At 43.4% G+C, this 20,276-nt stretch overlaps 1 protein-coding gene and 1 long non-coding RNA gene across 5 annotated transcripts in view; one reads left to right on the top strand and one right to left on the bottom strand.

The window, feature by feature from the left end:
- Window positions 1-3,560: 3,560 nt before the first annotated feature.
- LOC140915740 (uncharacterized) lies at window positions 3,561-11,892 on the bottom strand. Its single transcript, XR_012160267.2, has 4 exons — window positions 11,476-11,892; window positions 9,551-9,639; window positions 6,934-6,979; window positions 3,561-6,174 (listed from the first exon to the last, which is right to left on the bottom strand). It is a non-coding gene; the product is annotated as an uncharacterized LOC140915740 (long non-coding RNA).
- PANK3 (pantothenate kinase 3) overlaps window positions 10,769-20,276 on the top strand; it is a 47,402-nt gene continuing 37,894 nt past the window's right edge. For 2 of the 4 annotated variants that reach the window (XM_078854030.1, XM_073355950.2), the window contains exon 1: window positions 10,915-11,928. In XM_078854030.1, coding sequence (XP_078710156.1) covers window positions 11,901-11,928 — 28 coding nt within the window. In that variant the 5' untranslated portion in view covers window positions 10,915-11,900. Of the gene's footprint in view, window positions 10,895-10,914; window positions 11,929-20,276 lie in introns of those variants that run through there. The other 2 variants (XM_073355949.2, XM_073355951.2) reach the window with 2 other exon arrangements.

Raw genomic sequence — 20,276 nt, 5'->3', positions numbered from 1 at the left:
ACTTGTGGCACCTTAGAGACTAACCAATTTATTTGAGCATAAGCTTTTGTGAGCTACAGCTCACTTTATCGGATGCATACTGTGGAAAGTACAGAAGATCTTTTTATACACACAAAGCATGAAAAAATGGGTGTTTACCACTACAAAAGGTTTTCTCTCCCTCCATCCCTCTCCTGCTGGTAATAGCTTATCTAAAGTGATCACTCTCCTTACAATGACAGGTTTCAGAGTAACAGCCGTGTTAGTCTGTATTCGCAAAAAGAAAAGGAGTACTTGTGGCACCTTAGAGACTAACCAATTTATTTGAGCATAAGCTTTCGTGAGCTACAGCTCACTTCATGATGAGCTGTAGCTTCAAATGAGATGTAGCTCACGAAAACTTATGCTCAAATAAATTGGTTAGTCTCTAAGGTGCCACAAGTACTCCTTTTCTCCTTACAATGTGTATGATAATCAAGTTGGGCCATTTCCAGGTTTTTAAGTAATTTCCATAGGACCCTTTTGGCTTAATATCTGTTTAGTTCTATATATCTTTTCAATAAAGAAATCTATTTTCAGCTGTTTGAGTTTCACCAACCCATTCAATCAGAAACAAGACCTAGCACACATAAGTGTCCATGTGTATGTTTTCTGTTAATAGAGATAGAGCTGAGTGGCAAAGTTTGGATCTTGCTTCAAACTTCCCCAAAGTTCTGGGTGTTTGAAACTAGTGTTTTGGATCACACCCATCTCTGTTTAGTATAGCTAAATATTCACCTGATAACTGATGAGTATTCTGAGCTTGTCACCAAACTGTATTAAACTGAATCCTTCAACCTTGCATGTGAGGAGGAGGGAATCAGAGTGTACATTTTTGCTTTTTTCCCCCCTGTATTGTGTCTTTGTGCATATAGTCCACTCTGGTGCAGAAGGGGTTAAAGCAAGCCAAAGAGGCTGCACAGAGCCCCAGCCAATCCTGGAAGGGCTTATTGGGAGCCAATCAAGTAGAGGCTTGAAAGCAGCCTATCAGGGCCAGGCTGCGCCCTATAAGAAGGCTGCAGTGCCATGAGGAATGGAGTCTGTTCTTGGAGGGCAAAGGAGAAGAACTGGTTCTTAGAGAAGCAGAGCAGAGACTGGGAGAGATCTAGGTTGATGACTGCCAGACTGGGGCCCTGACTCAAAGGGGCAGAGAAGGTGCTGGGGTTATGGAGAAGTGGCCCAGGGAAGTAGGCAGTAGAGGAGAGATGGAGGAGGGCAGTAAGTGGCTGCCGCTAGAGGGTCACTGGGTCAGGGCCCAGAGTAGCAGGTGGGTCTGGCCCCCTCACCCCCACTTGCCAGTGATGAGAGTGACTAAGCCAGACTGCAGTTTGTCTTTGGAGGAAGGGGCTAGACTGAAGACTGCAATGAGCTACTGAAGTGAGTGATAGAACTAGAAGCTGCTGGTCCCCTGGAAAGTGGGGAGAACCAGCAGAGCAGGCACAGCCAGAAGGCAGTGTCCAGAAGCCGATGTCGTGGTCTGGGAGTGACTTGGATGTGATTGTGAGGATGATGGAGAGAGTAACAGTGGATGAGACACCACTAGCAAAAGCGCACTGCTGAAAGAGCTAATTCCCAAACCAACCGGCAGGAGGTGCTGTTGTGGTGAATCTGTGCCCTGTTACAGTGCAACATATGCTGAATATGTCATTAACTTTCTGTGATGAACAGTAGTGCTTGTCTCATTCAGATTTATTAATTACATCATTTTTGTTATACAGCCATCTACTTTATTGCCATAAAGTTATACTTACACAACAGGTTCAAATAATTGCATTTGTTGTTCAAAAACAATAGCACTAGCAAGAGAGGAAGCACTCTGTTTTGACCAATTTTATGTACTAAATCTTTTTATTAATACATGCTTAAAATAATAAAACTTGCTTGTACAGAACAGTAGACAAACCATCCATGCTGAAGTTAAAGGGCCCAAGCCAGGAAAAAAGCACATGAGTCTGGAAAGAGAAAGCTGCATGTGATAAGTTCCTCCGTGATTCCCGTTAGGTTCTGCCCAGCAAGCTTTCTGTGTATTACAGCAAAGTAAGAATTGGGGCAGCTGGCATGCACCATGCATTCTTCAACAAAACAAGTTTGGGCACTGTTTTTCTGGCTTGTGTGTGTACAGTAAGTGAGCCAGAATTTGTCTCTCCAAGAGGAGTGTTGTCTCATTTACTTTAAAACTGGAAGGTGTGTGGAAAACACAGTAGAAAACTGCAGGAAGAGGAAAAATGTGCATCATGGTTGAAGTAATTGAATGACCACCTGGAGATCTGAATTTGTTCTAGCATAAGCTTGCCCACGGAAGCTTATGCTCAAATAAACTTGTTAGTTTCTAAGGTGCCACAAGTACTCCTGTTCTTTTTGCGGATACAGACTAACACGGCTGCTACTCTGAAACCTGAATTTGTTCTCTGCCTTTTCCACAGAGTTCCTATGTGACACTGGACAAGTCATTTCAACTAAAACTTTTCACAGGTGACTACTAAGTGCGTGTTCTGTATTTTGTGAATGCCCAACTTGAGCCTGTTTGGCAGAAGTGCTGAGCACTCGCAACTGCAACTAAAGTCAGTTGGGAGCTGTCGATGTTCAGCACTCCTCGCAGTAAGATAAGGCAATGCAGTCTGAAGAATAAGTGCAGATCTCGGGGTCAGGAAGTCCCCAGAGTCTAATGTTAGCTATTACTGATTCACTGTGTGGCCTCAGCAAGTCTTTGTCTCTGTTCCTCCATCAGTAAAATGGGGATAATGTTCTCTTCTCTTGTAGTGGAAATAAATTCATTAATGGTTGTGAGACACTCAGACACTACAATGAGTGACCTAGAAAAGATGTGGAAGCAGTGATTAATTCTGTGTTGACTGGGGATTTTGGATGGTGTGCAGTAAATAAGGCAGGGACCACTAACTGAACAATAATGGAAATATTGAACAGTTGCCTCATTCCCTAAGCACTGTCTATCCTGTGCACTGAATGAGGCAGAGTTCTTCTGGAAAAAAATACACAATCATATTATTGAAGACTGCATCAAATGCCTACTTAGAAGGGGGCAGATCTTTGGTTCCATAGGCAAATTATATTCTGGCATTTCCTAACTCACGAGTGCTTGACTCTGCAATCTAAATGTTCTTTTAATATAGTTTTTTGTACATTCTATTAGTAATCTTCCCCTTACACAGCAAACCACAAAAGTGCAACTTAATACCCTTTCTTTAAAAACAGTGTTTGGGAATTCTCACAGTCTCTTGGGGCTTACAGGAAGGGAAGGAAGTTTCATACAGCTATGTTTATAACTTCCTCTTAGGGGGAGGAAGTGATTTTAAAAAAAAAAAGACCTGAAGACAAGCTCTCCATATATCCATAGTTTTAAAGGAATATATTAAATTATATTCTGGCATTTCCTAACTCACGAGTGCTTGACTCTGCAATCTAAATGTTCTTTTAATATAGTTTTTTGTACATTCTATTAGTAATCTTTCCCTTACACAGCAAACCACAAAACCGCAACTTAATGCCCTTTCTTTAAAAACAGTGTTTGGGAATTCTCACAGTCTCTTGGGGTTTACAGGAAGGGAAGGAAGTTTCATACAGCTATGTTTATAACTTCCTCTTAGGGGGAGGAAGTGATTTAAATGTAATCCTTCTGCCAGGCCAAGTTGATAGCAGCAAGGGCCGGGTTCAGTACACAGGGGTTCCCTCTCATTAAAGCAAATGCAAAACTGGCTCGAGCCCCCACCCAGTGACCTGGGAAAATCTTACACACCCCCTGGGCGCCTCAAGGAGGCAATACTTCCCCTCTCGCAAGCACAGAGTCTTGGTGTAGTAGAGAATCTTTAATAACATGAGGTAAACAACATCAGCATTAAATTGGGGAAACACCACAACTAGTGGTCATTAACCAAACCATGAACACCGACCCACCCCAGAAAAATTGGGCCACATCCTTTCCCTCAGGCTCTTGAGTCCCAGAACCCAAACGTCTCTTGAGTCCAGCAATCCACAAATCACCCAAAGTCCAAAAAAAGTCCAGTCCCTGGGTTCAAAAGTTCATCTGCAGAGTGTTACTCCCCAGTCTGGCTAAAATGTGCCTGGGTGTGGGGGAAAGAGGTAAGGGGCACCTTACGTGTCCTGAAGCTGACTGCCCCACAGGGCTCTGCTCCGCTCCACCACGACCGGCTCCGCTCTGCACAGCTCGCCATCTCACGACCGGCTTCGCTCAGCTCGCCGTCTCACGAACACACCGCCGTCTCACGAACACACCGCTGTCTCACGACCGGCTCCGCTCAGCTCGCCGTCTCACGAACACACCGCCGTCTCACAAACACACTGCCGTCTCACGAACACACCGCCGTCTCACGACCGGCTCCGCTCAGCTCGCCGTCTCACGAACACACCGCCGTCTCACGAACACACCGCTGTCTCACGACCGGCTCCGCTCAGCTCGCCGTCTCACAAATAGCTCCGCTGCACACTAGATCTTCCGGCTCCCCACTACTTGACACAGTGCTCAGTGATTTCAGCTCATAGTAGTGGGAGCCTTAGTGCTGGTGCACCATAAGGCTGAAGTGAATTCAGCACAGTACCTGTAATAAAACTCTTAATAGACCCAAAATTAGCTCTGACATTCCACAGTGGAGAGAGACAGAGGTGCAATTGGTACTTCAGGCCCTCACAAAGGGGCCTACACCACCAGGCACTAATACCTGTCTCAAGTCTCTCTCAATTCACAGAGTTTTGGAACCCATGTCCCTTGCCTAGTGAGTGCTACTCAGTTGATGGTGAGTCCTCCATCATAACAAAAAGGCCAAGTACAGTTCCAAGCACAGTTCCCATAATCAGGATACTAACAATTTATTCTTCCCGCCCCAATAACAGAGACACTGGGGATCCCACAGCAGCCAAAGTGACCATTTGGGCAGTTATGGCCTCATTCTAGGCGGGGTGGGTGTGCCTATGCAAATGAGATCAGCCCCTGAAGTTCTTTTCCACAACTTGCCACACCTCACCACCAGATGTCAGGGTGGAGCCCACCCTGTCTCTGCTTACATAAAAAAAAAAAAAAAAGACTTGAAGACAAGCTCTCCAATATCCATAGTTTTAAAGGAAATGGGGCAAGTGAAAATTTAAGTGTCCACATTTTCATTTTCTATAAAGTTATCAACCTCTATTTGGTTTTTAAATGTATACAGTTCCCTTGTGACAGGTTTTTACGCCTTTCCAGGCCTTGGTGGAGTGAGGGATTTTATTGAGAAGAAAAATCATAAATGCCTGCCCCCAGTGCAAGCACATCTCAGGAAACCTACCTGGGAAGGAAGTATGGATTTCCATAGGGGTAAGCTGTCATCTCCCTACCCCAGCTCATTAGAGGCAGAATGTATCCTCTGGAATCTCATCTAATGAGTATTATAGCAGTCCATGCTTGTGAAAAGGAGGAAAGGCTTCTGACAGATTCAAACTTTGGCTACAGAGAGCCACCCTTTTATTCATTTAGGAAGTGGGCTGAAGGAAGCCTTTCAAATTCAGATTTCTGGTAAGGATTATTTTCTCTGGCTGGGCACTGTGGAAGTCAGCTAGTACACACCGAAATTTCGAGATTTAGGATTCTTGATTTCTTGCCTGAACTTGGCCTGCTACTCTTCTGCTCTAAGTGTTAGAAGAAGGTAGGCCTTTAAAAGTGCAATAAATTGACAAGACCTCTGGAGATTTTCATTTAATTATACAGTGCGTGCATAAAGAATGAATATTATATTGGATGCTATAATAGACCATTAGACTTCTCAGATCAAACCTATTAAAATGTGATACTTTATTATTCTCGTTGTAATAGACAAGGTTTTTGATTAAAGGACATCTGCTGGACTTTGAGGATTGGCAAGCTAACAAATGATGGTGGAGCTCCACTGATGTAGAGCTTAATTAAGCGCTCTTCTCAGTATAAATGCCTACTTATGTCAATTGGAGTTTTGCCTAAGGAATGAATACAGATTTGGGCCTTAGTTTCTTACAAAAAATTGCCATCAGCTGTGTATTTGTGGGGAGGGAAATACACCCTGTCTTGCATTGTCTTTGGTTTTAATACCCATCTAGGTTCCCAAGTTTTCTGTACATTTGGGTCTTTGATCCATCAGGGTAGTCCCAGCTGGACCCTTTGTTTCACTCTTGACTCTGCAGTGGTAGAGAAACAGACATGGAAAGGTGAAAGAGCACATGCAGCTGATCTTGGTAATGTATCTGACCTATCTGCTGGGTTTTAAAGGAAGGAAGCAGTGGCACTCTGGCAGGAGAGTGACCAGGGGGTCAAGGGCAGGGTAATATCTATAGTTCTGCTTAAACTTTAGAAAGGAGCGGGAGGGTTGTTTTAAAATAATAAAGAGGGAAGGGTGTTTGTTAGGCCTGTTACACAGCTGGAAAGGAAAGGCTTTTCTGATGTAGGATGTACAGGGAGGGATGTATAGTTTTCTTTGTTTAGCAGTAACTGTTTCTATCCTAGTGGTGTTAGCAGTCAACTTTCTGACACAAAGGTTATTTTATGAAATACAGTACACACAATATTAACCCATATCCTTACAGTCTAAATGACTTGACCAAAGATGGCTAGTTTAGTAGAGACCAGGTTAATTGGAATTAGGACACAGACTATGTCTACACTACAGTACATATGCCAAGATAGCCCTCTACTGTAGAAGCAGGCATCACACACAGACTGTTTTTCTGCCAATGTAGGAAAACCACTTCCCTAGACAATGTTTGCTATGCTGACAGAAGCACTCTTCGGTCTGCATAACTGCATCTACACTGGGGGCTTCGTCAGCAGAGCAATGATGATCAAGGTTGTAGTTTTTCACACCTCTGACCAACATAGCTACAAAGGAGTACATTTTAAATGTAGAACAAGACTCATTCTTTGTTTTGCTGTCATCTTACCATGTAACTTTGAGCAAATCATTTCTTCATGCGTCCATTGGTCCACCTGTATTTTAAAAAACGTACAGTAGTACTTTTATCCTAGATGTTGTGAAACTTGATTTATAAACAGAGTTCATATAATCTCAAGTAAGACACTCAGTATTCTTAATTTCTCCCCAGTAAATTTTTTCCTCATCTCCTAAATGAGTGTAAACATGTAAAGGTATTAAAAATTCACTTGCAAAGTAGACTAATAGCTCTTACTTGAAAAGATTTTTCATTTATTTCAAACCCCTATTTCCATGAATGTCGTCTTTGCTGGAGATAGCTGACAGTTTATCAGAACAATTAAAATATTGCTTATAATTAGTTTACACTATTTTCAAATGCAAAGTGAGAGTGCTTTAATCTTAGTCATTGGAGAAAACACCGCAATCTTGTTAATCAGGTTTGGCAGATCACTTGACTTTCCAGTTATGTGCCTCTCAATCCTGAAAAATCAGGCAAATGACAGAATTGCTAATTATTATAAGCTTAAGGGCAAATCTACACTTAAAATCCTGCTGCTGTAGCATTTCAGTGAAAATACTACCATGCCGCTGGGGGAGCGTCTACCATTAGCGTAGTTAATCCACCTCCACAAGAGGCAGTACCTGTGTCGATGGTGCTGCCTACACCAGGGGTTAGGTTGGTATAATTGCGTCGCTCGGGGTGTGGATTTTTCACATCCCTGAGTGATGTAGTTATACCAATGTAAGTTTGTAGTGTAGACCTGGCCTAGCTTGAATTTATTTATTTGTATTGATTGAGTGCTACTTAACTCACATTGGAAATATGATTACAAATGAAGAATACTTTTGCATGTCTGAAGCAATCTTTTTACTAGGTGTATTGACCACTTAGGAACTTTGCCATTTCTAGCTTTTTCACTTCAATGGTGGCCATTATGTTTAGAGTACAGAATTTAGGATTGATTGAGGTGGGTCAGGTAATATCTTTTATTGGACCAACTTTTGTTGGTGAAAGAGACAATCTTTCAGGATACACAGAGCAATTCTTCATGTCTGGGGAAGTGATTCAGACTTGGTGTACACTGGCAAATTAGGTCAGTTTAACAACCTTAGTCAGCAATGTGAAAAAATCCTATCTATGAGTGGAATAGTTAAGCTGACCTAAGTCCCCATGTAGATAGCATTAGGTCAATGGAAGAATTCTTCCGTCGACCTAGCTACTACCTCTCAGGGAGGTGGATTAACTATGCTGTGATAAATGAGGGAGGGGAATAGCTCCCTTTTGTGGACACTCAGCCTGCCAGTTAGCTATAGAATCCCTCTTGGTAGCTGTTCTCTACTTGCTTTACCTGTAAAGGGTTAAAAAGTCTGACTGCATGTATAGGTAAAGGGAAGTGAGTGGGCACCTGGTCAAAAGAGCCAATGGGAAGGATAGAACTTTTTAAAATTGAAACAAATCTCCCCTTTTGCTGTCTGTTCTCCGGAGAGAGGAGATGCAGAGCAGGAACAGAGCTGAACTATGCTGTAGGAAGCTTTAAAAAACAGTATGAAAAATCATCAGATTATACTTCAAACCTACTTATCTGAAACCCCAGATATGTAAGTAGATCAGGGAATGTCTAGGAAGATGTGATTAGGTTTATTTCTTTTATTTCTGTAAGGCTTGTGAACTCCTCTGTGCTAACCCCAGGTGCTTTTGTTTTGCTTGTAACCTTTAAGTTGAACCTCAAGAGAGCTATCTTGATGCTTAATTTTTGTAATTTTTTTAAGATGTATTTTCTTTTTTGTTTTTTTATAAAATTTACATTTTTTAAGAACAGGACTGGATTTTTGTGTCCCAACAAGGTTTGTGCATATGTTTAATTAGCTGGTGGTAACAGCTGATTTCCTTTGTTTTTCTTTCTCAGCTCTTCCCGGGGTGTGTGTGTGTGTGTGAAAGGTCTTGAGGGTACCCCCACAGGAAGGAATTCCCAAGTGTGCCTTTCTGGGATCTCAAAAGGGTTTGGGGGTTTTTTGCATTTGGGTGGTGGCAGCATCTACCCATCCAAGATCAGAGAGAAGCTGTAACCTTGGGAATTTAATACAAGTCTGGAGTGGCCAATATTAATTTTTAGAATCCTTGCAGGCCCCCACCTTCTGCACTCAAAGTGCCAGAGTGGGGAATCAGCCTTGACCTATGCTGATGGAAAAATCAGTGTAGACTCTATCTACACTCTATCAGTGTAGATAGAGTCTACACTGTGCTGCTGTAGTGTTCTACGTGTAGACAAGCTCTCAAAATGTCAGTTAGGGCAGGTCTACACTACAGTGGGGATCGATGCTCTGAGATGATCCACCAGCGGTCAATTTAATGGGTCTACTAAAGACCAGCCAAATCGACTGCAGATCGCTCTCCAGTTGACCCCTGCACTCTACTTCCGATGAGAAGAGTAAGGTAAGTCAATGGGAGATTTTCTCCTGTCAACCCCCACGTGGTAACTCTACTCCAGCTACTTCATCGACTCCAGCTTTGTTATTCACGTTATTCACATAGCTGGAGTTGCATAGCATACTTACCTAGTGTACTTAGTGTAGACATCGCCTTAAATACAAGGTGGAACAGATTGTTAAGCATAAGGAGTTACCTCTTGATGTAAGAGACCATTCAAGATGAAGTTGGCAATTAACACCTCTGCAGTCATAGCACAAAGGAGGATTAGTGGGTTACAGATTGCTGTAATGAGATGTAAATCCAGTGTCACTATTCACACCAGGATTTTTAGTATCTAGCACAATTATGAATTTAAGCTCCCACGCTCATTTTTGGGAGGTGTTGTGCCATTTTCCCTTGAGGATGAGGACTGAGAAGCCAAACATGGAGCGATGACTTTGTGCCCCAGGTGAGAAGGTGTTTTTATCTTTTTCTCATGTGTCAGCCCGAACGGGAGCAGCTGACACACTGGGTGAGGTTGCAGGGAGGGGAGAGAAGGCAGGCTGAGGCGAGGCAAGGGTCTGGGCCCTTCTCAGCTGCTGCCAGGGCACCTCCCCAGAGCAGTGGTACCTACATGTCATTGCTGCTTCCTACCCCTGCTGAGCCAAGCCTTGGAGCCAGCAGAAGCCATGTTTACACCGCAAAACTTGGCCTAACTTACACCAGCCTGTGGCCACCAGAGTTATTAAATTGTGTGTGTGCACATGTGGCTCCTCATTCTAGGGGGGCACATCATAACCAGGAGCGCTTGTCCTGATTGTATTGTCAGCGTGGGGCATTGCGGGATGGGTCCAGAAGGCTAGTAAACAGTCAACATAAGCAATGTCTATATTGACACTGCATCAACTCAATAATGTAGAGCCTGACTCAAAGCTGCTCAGGAGGGTGGTGTCACTCAACCACTGGAGCCAGGCTCTTCCGTTGGCACTGGGCAGGAGACAACTTTAAGTGAGGACACTTCCACAGCTAGGTCAAGGTGGAGCAGCTTATATCTCCCTTCCCCTGTACTGTAGACCAGGCCAGGGCAGCGAGGGGTGGGGACCAGGGAGCCCATCCTGTGGGGGAAGAGAGCAGGTCCAAAGAGCACGGGCACACCTCCTGGGATGCCGCCGCCTGCTCCTCCTCCACCCCTTCCACGCAGCCTCTTAAAGGGCCAGCGCCCGCTCGCCTGGGCTGCGTTGCGGGGGAGGGGCGCCCCCGGAAATGCCTGACCCCTGACACAGGCCTGGGGAGACGCGAGAGGGAAAGATGAGCGGGCCGCGGCAGGAACAGGCGATGGGAGAGGGAGGGGGCGCGAGAAGAGACGGCGGTCTGTGATTGGTCGGGGGGAGGTGGGGTGAGCGGTGCTGTTCTCGCGGCAGGGGGGGAACTGGGGCGCGGAGGCCGCGCTGCATGGTGGGAGCCGTAGGCAAAGGCTGCTTGTCCTGCATCTTCCATCGTGCCACGCGCACAGAAGGCGGAAAGAGGAGGGTAGCGCGGGGCATGCTGGGAGCTGTAGGTAGGGAACGGCTTCTCGGCGCCTTACAGACTGCGGCTCCCATCGTTCCTTGCGCGGGACCCCGGGGCTGGGGCGGAGAGGGTAGCGCTGCGGCAGGGGCGATCGGGGCGGGCGGACTCGACGCTGAGCCTCCCTCTCTACCTCCCCGTCGTGTGGCGCGCTAGAGCGGCAGCGGCTCACCGGGGAAGGCAGCCATCTTGTGCTGGTGGGAGCCCAGTGAGGCACCCTGCGCCCCGGCCACGAAGGTGGAGTGCGCGCCTCTCCTCCCAGCTGCCTGGGCCCTCTCTTTGCCCGCTTCCTTCGCCTCAGGACCCCTCCGCGACAGAGTAGCCTCTGAATGTAGGGAGGACCCGCCTCGAGAGAGCAGCTTCTCCTACGCCGCTACCCCCCTCCCACAGGGCTGCCGCCGCACCCGTCTCGAGCCAGCTACGCCCCGCTCTGTCGGTGCTGCGAGCAGGAGCACACCCCTCTTCCTCCATACCCCCTTCACCTATAGCCTATGTAGGTGCTGCCGCCGCTCCGGCAGCAAACGAGAGCAGCCCCACAGACAGGGAAGCCGTGTCCACCCCGGCAGGACTTACACCGTCCTAGAGCTGATGCCACCATCCCCTAGAGGAGGCGGGTTCTCCTAACAGAGCCCTGCCCAGACCCCAAAGGCCAGGTCCTTAGCTATCTGCTCTACCCAGCCTAACTGAGGGAGGAGATATCTCTTCCCACCCCACGCTTGTGCCTCTCCCCTTAACTAGACAAACCGATCAGGTGCTGCTGTTGCTGCTATCCCAGACCTCGAGGAGACGCCCACTGACTGAACTGCTGCTCTCTACCACCCACGAGCCCGACGTCCCAGATCAGGAGATAGAGACCCAGCCCTTACAAGCTACTGACTCTTCCCGCCCCATCAGGAGACAGAGAGAAAGAGAAACCCATCCAGAGGTGCTGCTCCTGCTCCTCGCACCCGCCGATATTAGGAAAGAAAGCTACACAGAGCTGCTACAACTGCAAAGACATGAAGATCAAGGATGCCAAGAAACCATGTAAGCCTGGGTGTAATTTTGGTTTAGGAAGGAAGAGGCATTTATTTTCCATTTGTGGGTGGGTTGGAAAAACTGGTGTAAAATCGGGCTCCCTTTCTTCAAATTGATCTGACTTATAAGTACAGACGTTTTCTGTTTTATGTTAATCTCTCCAGCTCTTGGCTGGCTGTTCTAGAAGATCAGCTAAGCTCTGAAATCATGTTTCTTTAGCAACCAGAGTTAATACTGTTTTTTAAATATATGGGAGGCCCCTGTGATGGGAGCTACATAAGTAATTGAATAATAAAATATTTTTGATGGGAGGGCTTTTTACAGGTGGAAGAAAGGACAGGCATTCTGTTTTGAGGGGGTGAGGGGCATGAGACTTTATTCTGTTAATAACCTGGAGGGTTCATCAGTGTATCCAAGTTGTTAAGCAGTTGCATCTCAGTGGCCAGTCAATTACTTGGATATTCTTGTGCCTTAAAAAGCTTCTTGAAGATAGGGTGGGGGAACACAGAAGGGGGACCATATTTTTAAAAATAAATCAGTGTTACAAGGTGACTTTTGCTTTTTTAAGTACTCTTTTCACAATTGTAGTACTAATGATATTTCTTACTTACTACTATTCATTATTGTTTATCCTGTGGTAGCACCTAGAGGCCACAATTGGGGATAAAACCCCTTGTTATGCTAGGTACTAGACACCCATGCTATAGAATAGATAGTCTTTTCCTCACAGAACTTTAAGACTTTTGGGTAGCACTCATAGCATATTAACTTATGAGGTGTAGGTGAGTAGTATTATTCCAATGTTACAAATGAACAACTGAGGTACAGAGAGATTGCCCAGGGTTACGAAGAAGGTCTCTGAGCTGGAAGGAGAGTCCACCTATTTTGAGAGATTATCCTTTTTCTGTTGGTCAAATTTAAGGAATATCACAGGCTGAAATGTACTACTTAAAACTAACACAGTTAAAGTCTGCAAACCCAAACAGCCTCACTTTTTCCTGTTTGTGACGTTCATTCATTTATTTAAAGTTGCCGTCTTATGTGAGTGGTTTTTTCCCTCCTAGAAAAGCTTAGTGGTTGAAAAATTACATAGAAAATGTCAACACGCTACTGCTTTAACAGCCATGTGATAAAATGCCATTGATTGTGCACATCATGTAAGAAATATTAGTAATGCTGTCAAAAGGGTTATAAACATAAAATTGATTTAAGTTGAGAAAAATATTTTTCTTAATCTTTTTCTAGTGCATAAAATAAATGTTAGGACCTCATATTGTAGAGTGTTGAAAACCCTGAACTCATGTTAACTTCAGTGAAAACAGAGGTTGCTGAGTACACTGCAGAATTGTTCTCAAGTGAACAGTGCATTTGTACTGATCTTAGAAAATGTCTTCTGAAGAGAGCATTTTCTTCTAAAACTGTCTCCAAACAGTTTTAGGGGGTGCTGTCAGAAAGTCTCTATGGTAATGGGCTATACATCTACAGTAGATCAATATTTTAAAACAATGCTAGTCTGATTGCACATAACTGGTAGGAACTGTAAATTTCAGTAGCATCTCTGAGATGCACAGGTGCTGTAGGGGATCATCAGTGACACCGTTAAGACTTGTCACTAACAATTGAAACTATTTGAACATGAGAATTAACAATTTTAGGTCTCTATTGTTCAAAGCTTCATACATATTTAATCAATTAATTTTAAGTTTGGCCTGAAGATACTCTTCATTTTATAACCAATAGCTAGTGAATTTATTCACTCTCATGGCCAAAAGGGAAAAAACATAGTGACAATCTAAGCTGTTAATTTTTTTCCTCATCAAACAAATATATAAGGTATCCTAAAAAAATGTACATATACAATGTGTCACTTTAGTTGCTGATACCTGAACAGGCAACAATAGTTTGTTTTTTAAAGTGGACATTGGAACCATTTTGCAACCCTTGATCATAGGTGTTCCATTGACTTCGGTGGAATAACTCGTATTAGGTGTAAGGAGTAGGTACAATGAATAAGGTCTTGAGAATTGGGCCAATGTCAGATTTCTACAAATTTATAGCTAGACAGTAAGTATCAGTGTTCAGTAAATATTTGGGGGGGGTAGGGAATATGTCAATACATAGCTATGTTTCACTGAGCAAATAGCGCATGGAGGGGGGAAGCATAAGTCTTGCTTACGAAAGGAAATGTACCTGTTGCTAACAGATATCAGTAGTGACTGGAAGCGAAATACAGATAAAAGTGTTAAGAACAAGTGTAGACAAGATGGAACCATGTTCAACACAACTGAAGAAAGCATGGTTGCAACAGGTAAATTTCCTTGTGTTCACAATGATATTATGAATTCTAAGAAGCCCACACTTGTTTTTTACTTTTAAAAAAAAAATCTTTCTATTCTGAGTACTAGTGCATCTCCACTGATGGTAGAGACAGTGAAAGTGAAGCCTAGTTTCTCTCAGAAAAGATGGTGGCCTTTGACAGCATTATTTTCTCTGAGGGCAGCTAGGCTTCACACTCATGTTTTCCAGTAGAACGCATTGACCATTTTGAAAATATACCTTTGCTAAAGATACTTTTAATCTCACTTTGAAAGCTTTGGAAGATGGCAACCGTCATGGAAGGGGGGAATTCTTTGTGGAAATTGTTGCAGAAAAAATATTGTCCATCTTCCTCTGCTGAAGAAACTTTCAGCAATGGAGAATGATGTCAAAACATAACTAATCCTAAAGAAGTATTTTACAAAATTATGTTGTACCACATCTATGCAACAAGGAGAGCAGGAATGAATGTGAGGAGCAGGGGAACATAGGGTACACAGCTGGCCAGTATACTCCGACTCTCTACTGTTGTAGAGTGAGGTAACGCAGTCAGTAGACTGGTGAATGAAGCTCTAAAACTTAATATTTTTTAAAAAAATAAAGAATACCTCCAAAAGAGAGTGTACCCACCTTGTTTCCAGGTTATGTATGAAATGTTTAGTAATTTAAAATACAAGGACGTTGCTGATTTTGTGCTTTCAAGAAATCAAAATGTGAACTTATGGAAATGAATAATTAAGGCACCCAAAGAAAATCTTAACTTCACTTTGTACTGAAACAATGAAGGCTGGCGGGGAGGGAATGAAGTGTCTCTCTCTAAAAATTAGTTTGATCGAATGTGGTACTACAAAAACATGCACTAATTGTAATTGAATGGATGATTTCACTATAGGGCAGAGTTAGGCACCCAAACAACCTTAACATGTTTGGATTTCATAAACTGCACATATCCCTACCTTAAGTTTAATCTCAACTTTGTATTTTCTGTATTTGTATTCTTGTTTGGGGAATAATTACAAGGTCCATATAATTTTTTTTATCCTTCAAGTAATATTATGTATTCTCTCTTTTAATTCCAAATTAATTTCGTATTTTTAATCACAGGTTTCTGGTACCAGGTACGGTGTTTTTATTTATCTTGTGGTGGCATCTGTAAGTCTGAGTCAGGTTGTGGCTCTTGTGTGCTAGGCACTGTCTGAACATAACAAAACAGTCTCTGCCCCAGAGAGCTCACAATCTAAAAGACAAGTTATAAACTGGCTGAAATAAGGAGTGAGGGAGGATACCATGACAGTAATATAACTAATCCAAACTAAAATATATCTATAACTTGTAGATATACTAAGACTAAAGAATTAACAGTAGTCATAACTTGGTATCTGCCTAGCTGTTGCTAGATGACAGCTTTTCTTTACCACAGCAGAGGTGACTTTTGGAGGCATTTGAAAGAAAGGATGGTAGTTGCTTCACAGATTTTGACAGTTTTTCTAATTCCGATGGGGCAGTCTGAGAGGGTATGTGAAGGTGTTCGTGGGGAACATACAACACAAGTCACTTCTGTAAATTATTGGTTGAAAGATTTTCCTATGCCTGATGTTACTAAGACAACTGCATCATGACATTCTTATCACAACTGATTTCTCATTTGACTGAGAAGCTTGTAATGAATGGAAAGGGGCTTCTTTTCTTTATGTAAGAAGAAAGTATTTCTTGGTAGCAGTAATGAGTGCATTCTGTTTAATCACAAAACCAGAGGGGAAGTAATTTAAGAGCCGGAAAGATAAAGTTCTTGGAAAGACTGAAGAAATAGATTTTTGTAGACGATAAATGGTGTGTGACGTTAAACTGTCATCCATTTTCTGTTTTACAGGCTTAACTGTGATTATTGTAGACAAGTTTCAGGTTAATAATTTTCCTGACACTGAACTGTCTTTTGTAGGTGCTCGATTTTAAACTCTGAACTGAAAGACTACCTTCCAACACTCAGCTGGAGGGGATAACATCTGACACACCTACTAGTCAAAGGTCTTATTTGTGAGGAGGGTTGTGGCAAGTTTGGGAACACCTATAGCAAAAAATAAGTGTTAGAGAACTGCTGAAATAATGTGATAAAATTTTCAGTGTTTAAGAACTTCAAGTTAATTCTTACACTAATGTAATGTGCATAACATTTATATTAGATATAAATTTTGCTACCAAACCGTACTGTTGATGCAACTTGATTTAGAACTCAAATTCTGTGTCAGGTAGTTTTCATATACATGTGGACACTTGTTTACATTCTGTTGGGAGAGAAAGGAGGTCAAAAAGTTCAATATGTATGCTTTATTACTGTTTTTTCTACCATGTGACTCAGAAGAGTTAGCTCAAATCTGTGTGTTTCCAACTACTTTCTCAAGAGTGTTTCTTCCAATTCATCTTTTTCCGCCAACAGTTAGATTATGTATATAAATTGTACTATTGATATTTTCCTAAAACTTAACCTGTAAATAATCAAGAGTTTAAAAATGGGTGAAAAACTAATTATGGTCTACTAGCTGATTAAACTGAAGTATATGCTTATGCATCTGCTTTCGTGCAGTCTGGTTAGGAATAAGATTTGGATTAGTTTTGATTACAAACAAAACCTGTTTCCCAGCACAGATCTGATTAGGTAGTCATATTTTAGAGATGAGTTAAATGATTAGATTATGTGATATTGTACAGATGTTTTGTAAAGTGTTCTTGCATTGTTGGCAAATTGAAACTAAGATTTTCATGCTGTTGCATTACATTTGCATTTTCATGTTTAAAGTGTTGGTGCTGTATATATCTGAGGCAGTACCTAAACTATCATTCCCTGATATTTGCAAGTTTTCTTTCTTTTAACACTCACCTTTCTTTGTGGGAGAGACCTTAACTGAGCATTGCCTGGCTTTCAAATGAAGTCCAACACCCAAGAATGTTACAGAAGTAGAAGGCATTGTTTTGCAGCAGCCCTGTGCAGTCAGTCTTCTAGATCCAATCTCATGGGCTAAAAAAAGCTTGCTTCCTCTTTCTTCTTTTCTTTTTTTTTTCCTGTCAACTGCTTCCAAGTGTATTGGGCCCTTGTAAGTTGGGGAGACACCTTGGAAGGACAAGTACAAGGTATATTCTGTGAGGACAACAGCTGAAATCTGTAGCTCATTCCCAAATGGCTCAGGGGAAGAACAGAGAAATCAGAAAAGGCAAGAATTTTCTCCTCCTCTCATTCTCTCCCCCCCCGGACCACCACGAGATCTTAGGGTTGGGAGCTCTCCCCAGCCAGGCATAGTTCTACAACCATTACACTTCCAGCATGGTGTTGAGGGGTTATTCTCAGTCAACTCAGTTTTCCTTGGTCTTGAGATCATACTGCCATCAGTATGTCCCTAGCCCACTCATCCAAAGAAAGTCACGGCCCATGCAGAATATGAAAATGGCACTCATAGAATGCCATTGTATGTCCCAAGTCCAAAGCACTGTACATGCTGTATCAAACCACTATCAAAGGCAAGAAGGCCTCAGTTAACTCCCTTGATGAATCAGGTGGATGATAAGGTGAAAAGAAAATCTCCATTTAAGAGATGCATCAACATCTTACATAGAGAGGTCATAGATTTTGTATAAGGAAATACACAAATTAGATGTGAAATCCTCAGCCAGTGTCACAACTGATCAGAAGGAGGTGATGCAAGAAGGAACTAGTTCCTGGAGCTTGAGCAAACTGTGTCATCAGGCCCTATGCTATCAGCACTCCTAGCTATCTTCAAGACACCACTGACTTTCTGAGGAAACTACGATCCATCGGTGATCTTCCACAAAACACCATCCTGGCCACTATGGATGTAGAAGCCCTCTACACCAACGTTCCACACAAAGATGGACTACAAGCTATCAGGAACTGTATCCCCGATAATGTCACGGCTAACCTGGTGGCTGACCTTTGTGACTTTGTCCTCACCCACAACTATTTCACATTTGGGGACAATATATACCTTCAAGTCAGCGGAACTGCTCTGGGTACCCGCATGGGGCCCACAGTATGCCAACATTACAACGCTTCCTCAGCTCTCGTCCCCTAATGCCCCTAATCTACTTGTGCTACATTGATGACATCTTCATCATCTGGACCCATTGAAAAGAAGCCCTTGAGGAATTCCACCATGATTTCAACAATTTCCATCCCACCATCAACCTCAGCCTAGACCAGTCCACACAAGCGGTCCATTTCCTGGACACTACTGTACTAATAAGCAATGGTCACATAAACACCACCCTATACCGGAAACTTACTGACCGCTATATTTACCTATGTGCCTCCAGCTTCCATGCAGGACACACCACATGATCCATTGTCTACAGCCAAGTTCTAAGATACAACCGCATTTGCTCCAGTCCCTCAGACAGAGACAAACCACCTACAAGATTTCTGTCCAGCGTTCTTAAAACTACAGTACCCACCTGCTGATGTGAAAAAACAGATTGACAGAGCCAGAATAGTACCCAGAAGTCACCTACTACAGGACAGGCCCAACAAAGAAAGTAACAGAACGCCACTAGCTGTCACCTTCAGCCCCAAACTAAAACCTCTTCAGCGCATCATCAAGGATCTACAACCTATCCTGAAAAACGATCCCTCCCTCTCACAGATCTTGGGAGACAGATGAGTCCTCGCTTACAGACAGCCCCCCAACCTGAAGCAAATACTCTCCAGCAACCACGCACCACACAACAAAAACATTAACCCAGGAATCTATCCTTGCAACAAAGCCTGATGCCAACTCTGTCCACGTATTTATTCAAGTGACACCATCATAGGACCTAATCACATTAGCCACCCCATGAGGGGCTTGTTCACCTGCACATCTACCAATGTTACATATGCCATCATGTGCCAACAATACCCCTCTGCAATGTAAATTGGCCAAACCGGACCGTCGGTACGCAAAAAAATAAATGGATACAAATCTGACATCAGGAATCATAACATTCAAAACTGGTGGGAGAACACTTCAACCTCTTTGGCCACTCAGTAACAGATTTAAGGATTGCAATTTTGCAACAGAAAAGCTTCAAAAACAGATTCCAATGAGAAACTGCTGAGCTTGAATTAATATGCAAACTAGATACCATTAACTTGGGTTTGAATAGAGACTGGGAGTGGCTGGGTCATTACACATATTGAATCTATTACCCTAAGTTAAGTATCCTCACACCTTCTTGTTAACTGTCTAAATGGGCCGTCTTGATTATCATTCCAAAAGTTTTTTTTTCTCCTGTTGATAATAGCTCATCTTAATTAATTAGCCTCTCACAGTTTGTATGGCAACTTCCAGCTTGTGTGTGTGTGTGTGTGTATTATCTTCTTACTATATGTTCCGTTCTATGCATCCGATGAAGTGGGCTGTAGCCCACAAAAGGTTATTCTCAAACAAATTTGTTAGTCTCCAAGGGTATGTCTGCACTACGGAATAAGGTCGAATTTATAGAAGTCGGTTTTTTAGAAATCGGTTTTATATATTCGAGTGTGTGTGTCCCCACAGAAAATGCTCTAAGTGCATTAACTCGGCGGAGCGCTTCCACAGTACCGAGGCTAGAGTCAACTTCCGGAGCGTTGCACTGTGGGTAGCTATCCCACAGTTCCCGCAGTCTCCGCTGCCCATTGGAATTCTGGGTTGAGATCCCAATGCCTGATGGGGCTAAAACATTGTCGCGGGTGGTTCTGGGTACATATCGTCAGGCCCCCGTTCCCTCCCTCCCTCCATGAAAGCAAGGGCAGACAATCGTTTCGCGCCTTTTTTCCTGAGTTACCTGTGCAGACACCATACCATGGCAAGCATGGAGCCCGCTCAGGTAACCGTCACCCTATGTCTCCTGGGTGCTGGCAGACGCGGTACGGCTTTGCTGCACAGTAGCAGCAACCCATTGCCTTCTGGCAGCAGATGGTGCAATACGATTGGTAGTCGTCCTCGTCGTGTCCGAGGTGCTCCTGGCCACGTTGGCTGGGAGCGCCTGGGCAGACATGGGCGCAGGGACTAAAT

The sequence above is a fragment of the Lepidochelys kempii genome, chromosome 8 (genome assembly GCF_965140285.1).
Source record: "Lepidochelys kempii isolate rLepKem1 chromosome 8, rLepKem1.hap1, whole genome shotgun sequence".
NCBI lineage: Eukaryota > Metazoa > Chordata > Testudines > Cheloniidae > Lepidochelys > Lepidochelys kempii.
Note: the sequence above shows the minus strand (reverse complement) of the source record. Positions and strands in the feature narration are given on the sequence as shown.